The sequence below is a fragment of the Nicotiana attenuata genome, chromosome 12 (assembly GCF_001879085.1).
Source record: "Nicotiana attenuata strain UT chromosome 12, NIATTr2, whole genome shotgun sequence".
Taxonomy (NCBI): domain Eukaryota; kingdom Viridiplantae; phylum Streptophyta; class Magnoliopsida; order Solanales; family Solanaceae; genus Nicotiana; species Nicotiana attenuata.
Genome location: NC_032000.1, coordinates 7,923,230 through 7,931,006, shown reverse-complemented (window position 1 = coordinate 7,931,006; position 7,777 = coordinate 7,923,230). Strand labels below are relative to the sequence as shown.

General features: G+C 37.0%; 1 protein-coding gene across 1 annotated transcript; it reads right to left on the bottom strand.

The window, feature by feature from the left end:
- Positions 4,377-7,348, bottom strand: LOC109235249 (protein PLANT CADMIUM RESISTANCE 9-like). Its single transcript, XM_019401285.1, has 4 exons — positions 7,133-7,348; positions 6,948-7,019; positions 6,017-6,226; positions 4,377-4,691 (listed from the first exon to the last, which is right to left on the bottom strand). The coding sequence occupies exons 1-4, from the start codon at positions 7,215-7,217 to the stop codon at positions 4,612-4,614; spliced, it is 447 nt and encodes a 148-aa protein (XP_019256830.1). The 5' UTR covers positions 7,218-7,348; the 3' UTR covers positions 4,377-4,611.

Genomic DNA, 7,777 nt, shown 5'->3' with positions numbered 1-7,777 from the left:
TTGTTGAGGTTGCTTTAGGATAGCTGGAATTACTTGGATTTTTCTTTAAGGGGTGGGTCTTATTTTGTTTGCTTGAGGACAAGCAAAGGCTTAAGTTTGGGGGAGTTGATAAGTTAGGATCTTAACATGTTATATGCCCCTACTTGCCTATGCTTTAAGTATAAATTGCTACAAAATAGCCCCAAAATGCTCACAGGTTGTGCTTGATTGCAGGTTTGGTCGACAAAGTGACGAAATGTCAAAGATCGGCTCAAAAAAGGAGTGAAGCCTGCTCAAGTATCAATGACCAAGAGAATTGAGGAAAAAGGGCCTAGTGCGGACCGCGCAAAAAGTGGATGCGGCCGCACTAGGAAGTCCAGAGACATGGCATATTCAGTGGAAGTGCTACGCGGCCGCAGTCGGATTCTCGCGGTCCGCGGTCAGGCTACCCGGCCTCTTCACACTTTTGTGCGGTCCGCGTGAACGAGATTCAGAGAGTTGAAGTTTTGACAATTTCAAGCAATGCGCTCCGCGCTCCTTTATGTGCGGTCGCGCCAACTTCCATCGCGGCCGCGGTGCACTTTCTCGCGGTCCGCGATCCGCAACTTCAGAGAAGCTGAAATCATAAGTCCAAGAGCCAGTGCGGCTGCGGTTCTTTTTGCGCGGTCCGCGCTGACCCCGCAGGGGTATTTTTGTTCAGTTTTTTTAGCCTAGTATAAATAGAACATTTTACCAATTTTAGGTTAAGTTTTATATTCTGAACGCAGCTGAGCTCGTGAGACTAGATATTGTAGCCATTTTCGGCATTTCCGCTCTTTATTATTGTAGTTTCTTCTTAGTAATTAATTAATATGTTTAGTTCTTCATCTATTTCTTCAATTTCTGTATCTAGCATGAGTAGTTAAACGCATTAGCTTGGGTTGTGGCTCAACCCTAGTGTGGGTAATTGACGGGTGTTGCCATCTAGGGTTAGATTGATTATGGGTGTTTGCTATTTGGGCTGATTTTATGTTTTAATTTCAAATTTTTGGTTGCAAACATAGATTCAAGCTTAATGGGTTTGACCCTTCTTGAGAAAGAGAGTTTATGACCCCAAAATTGACCCAACAAGGAATTGGGATGGACACATGAGAAATGATAGTCCCAATTAACGGGTTAAATCTCGAGAGAGTAATCACCCTACTTGAACCCTAGTTGCTTGATCTAATTGGCCTACCCAATTGGTCTCGAGAGAGTCAATTGGGCAAAATCACTCTCTCTATCGAGAGGTGTGAGAGTGGGTACAATTTTGCAATGGTTATAGCATAAGCCCCAAATATGTCAATCTATCCTTAGTAACATATACCCGTCAATTAGCCACCTAGGTGATGTCATGACCCCAGTGCCTTTCTTCCCATTAGATACAACTTAGCAATATTCTCTTAGCATAATTTAGTGTTAATCATTAGTCTTATAATAGTCGTTATAAAAAATAAAAAACCAAGAATGTTTGAAGTGAAAATAGGAGTACAAACACATCTCTAGACTAGAAAGAAAATCCAACTCCACTACTAGCTCCCTGAGGAAATCGATCCCGACCTCTATTCTGGTAAAAGCTATTGCGACCCGCTCTTCCTACCTTGGTGTAGCGTCGAGTTGGCAGCGATCATGTATAAGCAAGAGTTTTACAACAAAACATCATTTGAACACTTGAGAATTAACTTCAACCATTCAAGCCTTCCGAGACAGCAAATTTAATTCTCAAGAGCCTCAAGAACAAATTTTAACGATACTACGGACCAGTTCCTAAATCTTGTATTTTGTTGTCCTTAGTTGAGTTGTAACTTTGTAATTGTTCTTCATTGTAATTCCTAAATTGCTTAGCTAGAAGCGTTGCTTAGGAACCCCTTTGTAAAACCATAAACCCTTTGTGTTTGTGTCGTGACTAGAGTTAGTCATGAGTTGAAGTCTTTGTAATAGGTGTATTGCAAAGTGGCTTGTAATAGGTGTATTACGAGTTAGTGAGGGATTAAGAGTTTAATTCCTAGATTGCATAGGTTGTAATCTAAAAGTTGCTCATAGTGAAGTTGAAATCCTACCAGTGTAGGTCGTGGTTTTTTATCCCCTTGAGCAGGGATTTTTCCACGTAAAACTCCCTATCTTATTTACGTACTGTTTTATTAGTATTCTCAGTGGAAACTCATAGAGGACCTAGTACTCTATAGTTTGGTGGATTCATATAAACTATCAATCTAATAAGTTAGACATAGTGAGGTAGCATAAATTATTGCCCATGAGGCATAAGTTGTGATTTTATAATCTCTAAGCTAAGTTTTGCCTATAAGACAATAGTTATAGAGTATCTCATAAGTTAGACACAATGAGGTAGCATAAAGTGTTCAAAATCTAATATTTCAGTCTTGTCCATAAGGCAGGAGTTATAGAGTATCTCATAAGTTAGACACAACAAAGTAGTGTAAAGGGGGGAATACATACGGAGACACTTAAAGTTGACACCATTTTTCATTTAGATACCTAAACTGAAGGTTGTTCCTATCGAGCACTTATACTACAGTAAACTTGTTCCAATTAGGCACTTTTTGACAATTAGCCAAACCTGCAAAGTGTGTGCAATGCACTCGCGGCTGACGTGGCGAATGACAAATAAAAAAGGGATATATATCATTTTGAGTTAAAAAAACTATTTTAATGATAGGTATTTGACATGGAAAGTAGGTGGCCGATCACATTCATAGTAGACAACTGAAAATGAATTTCTATCTGATAATGTATTCATAAGTTCGTAACCTCAATCAGTTATTATAGAGAAGTTTTTGGAATTCATTTCAGGGAATTGAACCGGTTGATCAACGATGAAGATCGAAGTGAAAGAATCGACGATGGTGAAGCCGGCGGCGGAGACGTCGCAATAGAGGCAGTGGAACTCTAATGTGGATTTTGTCGTACCTAATTTCCACGCGCCACGTGTTTACTTCTACAGGCCGACGGGATCCCCAAATTGCTTTGACGGAAAAGTGCTAAAGGAGGCACTTAGCAAAGCACTTGTGCCGTTTTATCCTATAGCGGGGAGGCTGTGTAGGGACGAAGATGGTCGTATTGAGATTGACTGTAAAGGGCAGGGGTGCTTTTTGTGGAAGCTGAGTCTGATGGTGTGGTGAGGGATTTAGTGGTGAGGAGGGGGGGAGCTTGGCGGCGGCTGGTTGTTTGGAGAAGGGGTTGGCGACTGCTTTTTTGTGTGAAGAAGAAGGGTTGGTTCAAACTTTCGAGCTAAATCAATGGTCGAGGAACAACAATGGTGAAAGTGGAGGAGGCAATTGTGGAAATGGTGGTGGACATAAAGAAGAAGAAGAAAAAGGAAATAAAAAAGACAAAAAAAATCTATTTTTTGGGCTCTTCACGTGCCTATATTGGTGAAACTCACTCTATGTGCCAACTCAGTAAGAAGTGCCTAATTGGAACAAAGTTCATGTAATGTACGTGCTCATTAGGAATACCTATAAGTTCAGGTGTCTAAATGAAAAATGGTGCTAACTTTAAGTGCCTCCGTATGTATTCAGCTTAGTGTAAAGTGTTGCCCTAAGTTGCGGCTTCAGCGTCCTTGAGTTAGATGTTTGGCTTATGAGGCATGATTAGTGAGTTAGTGTAAAGTATTGCATTTGTGGCAGAAATTGTAGACCAAAAATATTTGACGAACAAAGCAACAATGTTTTTCAATGTTCATCACGTTTTTGCTAACAAGTTTCAATCTTGCTTCCTCAATTCTTCGCCAATTGTACTAAAATTTCAACGACAAATTCCTAATCACAATCCCAACAAATCCTAACGGTAATATTGGATTAAACATTAACAACTCATAAAACTCAATTGTTTGTTCTTCAAAAGCTTCAACCCAATAATGGTGAAATTCTATTTCTTCAATAAAATTTGCTCATATCAGTATTAAAAAATAGTCTAAATATCAAGAAATAACACCCACCAATTTTCAGCCACAAAAAGCTTCAATTTGTAAAATTCAGATTTTGAATCCTCCATCTTCAACGTTCATCTTCGTCGCCCATCTTCTCTTTTGTCTCCTATCATTTGCTATTCAATTCACACTACTGTTACTTTTGAGATGGGAAGGTATTTTAATCCAACTAATATTCATTAAATCTATCTGAGATTATTTTCTCAAAAAATTTCTTACCAGAATTTTAAAAAAAATCAATAGTAGCACTAAAGTGTCATATTTCCGTCATTCTCACGGGCCTCACGTTTACTTTTCTTGATTAAACTTTTTCTAATCCTACAATTCTACCATACAGAAGTATCACTCACATATTTCTTGATATGTAATAAACAACTCACATTTTCAATCTCTTAATAATCAATGTCAAATCATAAGTGCATACAAAATGGACATTGAATGGAGTAATTATTAGTATTATCATTCCAAAAAAAATAAATTAATTAATATGACAATTACATAGCTAAACAGGCTATCACCGATACAATCAAACAAATATTATAGTAACAACACCATTCTACATTAATTTGCTCTAGCTAATGGAAGTTACATTACATATCAAATCAAGGAAAACTAAAACTAATAGCACAAACAAGCTCACTGCACACAAGAACAAAAGAGACCAATTAACGACTCATGTTAGATGTAGGAATTGGTGGCACAGTTACCCCTTCTCTTTTCCATTTCTCAACATTGCCTTCCCATCCTACAAAGTCAATACCTCATAATTACATCAACAACCAGAAATGAGCAATTTAATTTACTATAACTACAAAATAAAATTTTTAATAGTAAATAGCGTATAATCTGTACTATAGTTAGTTCTTTTAAAAGACGACCGCGTATGGGTCAAAAATATCTTTGATATAGGCAAGCCACGTCAGCATCATGATAGTCTTCATCGGCTGCCATGTGCGCTATCAGTAAGATCTCCACGAAAATCTGTCCCGGTCGAAGTAGCCTCGAAGCGATGAAGGGTGCGGTCGAAGAATCAGCAAAAATCAAGGTTGTGGAGTCATTGTAGTTCAAGCTCAAGGTCGAGTATCATAGACAGAGTTATAACAACTAGTTTTAAGATAAGATACAAAAGCACTTGTACTATTAAGGTTTTTAGGAACATGTTCCCTATAAATAGAAAGAGACACAATGATAGGGGACGTGAGATATTCATTTGTAAAACTACATTGACTTTATAGAGAGAATGTAGTCCTATTATAAGCATACAAAAATAACCTTTTTATTAAGATTCTTGTCTAGCATTCCACTTGATCCAAGAACAACCTAAGTATTCAAAGGCTTATCAATCATTAGTCGAGGGAATATCCACAGATCTCACCCTTTTTCGGGTGACCCACACATTCTTATTTACTTAATTGTCATTTATTGCTATTTATTACTCCCTCCGTTCCATTTTATGTGAACCTATTTCCTTTTTGGTCCGTTCCAAAAAGAATGAACCCTTTCTAAATTTGGAAACAATTTAGTATAAACTTACAACTCTACCCTTAATGAGAAACTTTTATAACCACACAAATACTCTGCGCCCCTTTTTAACTTGTTTAGGACCACAAATTCCAAAAGTCTTCATTTTTTCTTAAACTCCGTGGCCAGTCAAACAGGTTCACATAAATTGAAACGGAGGGAGTACCATTTAATATTGAAACTGTTATTATTGCTTATATTCATTGCCATCCGAAAAAACATACAAGCCGTTTGTCATAAAACCAATAGCTTTGTCTTTAGGATATTATTATTGGCTAAGCTTGACTCTTCTATATTTAAATCTAATTGATTGAACTAAGATCTATATTTTTGGTCAAACAGTTTGCCGCCGACGGTAGAAATTTATGAGTTTTAAGTCTATGGACCGACATTATAAAGAGTAGTTACACAATGGGTCATTTACAAGTTACATATAAGTGTATAGTAATCATCAATTCGCAACCTGGGTGATCGAGTTATATACTATCACATGTTAAACTATAATATTAATGATAACGTGAAATTCGTACGTAATATTTATATTTTTACCTAGGGATGGATCGACGCCGCGGTTTTGAAGTTCCCTGTACTCTTGACAAATACCACAAACGCAGCAGCAGCAACTAATCAAAGTGTCTGAGTATGGAGTCTCTGGTAATTTGAAAAGTTCTCTCAATTTTCTTCGATATTTTCTTCCATAAATCCATCCACAGTGAATGGAACCCATAGCATAAGCCAGAAGACAAGCATGTCCTTTAGCTGCCATTCATGTAAGTGACACTATAGTTAAGCACAATTGTACAACCATTACAACGAAATTGAGTAATGTGTTAGCTTTTTTTATAAGCCCGGTGCACTAAGCTCCCGCTATGCGAGGGGTCCAGGGAAGGACCGGACCACAAGGGTGTATTGTACGCAGCCTTGCCCTGCATTTCTGCAAGAGGGTGTTTCCACGACTTGAACCTGTGATCTCCTGGTCACATGGCAGCAACTCTACCAGTTACGCCAAGGCTCCCCTTTTAGCTTTTTTATAAGCATCTAGTTATATCTGGTATTCACTGGCCCGACCAATTCAGATTCATGATGCGTAGGAACCAGTGGCAGAGCCAGGAGCGTTCAAAATATTAAAAAGTAAACACACGAATATGTCAAAGGAATTCAACATCTACTATTTATGCATTAAAAAATGATATTGATCTCATATATACATTGTAATTTTTCGACAAAGGGGATATGGATGACCTCCTTCCGCCACCCTAGCTCCGCCCCTGGTAGGAACTATTAAAGGAAGAAGCGCTTCCTACCAGGAGTTCCAAGACTATTGGTTAAGAGCGAAGGAATCTCATCCATTCCACTACCTCCATTGCAAATACTTATGTTATAATGATATTTCAGGTAAAACTTTATTTGGTGTTAACTAAATTGAAAATTCTTGGTTTAATAAGGAAATATGTTATTAAATATCTTAAAGTTTTCTTACATGTAGCCCCTTGATCAAGTATCTCAACGACCTCTCCTGTGGTAACACATGGACAAAAGCAAGTCTTCACACCTTCAAAAAGATAAAATTACAAAAAAGTTAAAAAGATTTAAGGCTAGAAAACTAATTAGTAAAAGAAAAAAAAAGTATTTTTCACTAAAAAAAGAGTTTATCTGAGTAATTACAAAGAGAACTATCATCCCAACAATCGAAGAGATTTGTTGTCCACTGGCCTTCAGACTTGCCATATTCATTCTTGCTCGCCGTCATCTTTAATTTTTTTTTTCTTTTTCTTTTTCGTTTTTTTTTTTGGCTGAGAAAAGTAGGACTTTTTTTCTGTTTATTGTAGATAGGAGAATGAAAAATAAAGCTTGAGATATTCTTAAGACTTAGTTAGGCCTTTTATACTTTCAGGATACTGGATAATATAAAGATTTTGCACATTATAATTTTTCCAGGAAATTTCATGAATATATCTCTCTAATATTCAATTCTTGTTTTTTTGACTTGGAAAATATATGAATGACCTCACTAGTTTATTTTATTATCTATGAGTTAATGAATATCCGATTTGACTATAATAATTTAATAACTACCTTCAAAATCATAGTGACACACGAAAGCTTCACATTTTCTAGGATATTTCGTTTCTTCAAATTAAGGTTGCATTTATAAATCTATAGTTCAAACGCTCCTTAAGCAAATCGAAAAAATTAGGGGTGTTATATAGGCGGGTTGGACCGATTTTGGACAGGTTAAAATAGGTTGAGTCAAAAAGTTGCCGATGAGCTGGACCAAGCTATTTAAAATTTGGGTGAAATTCAAAGATT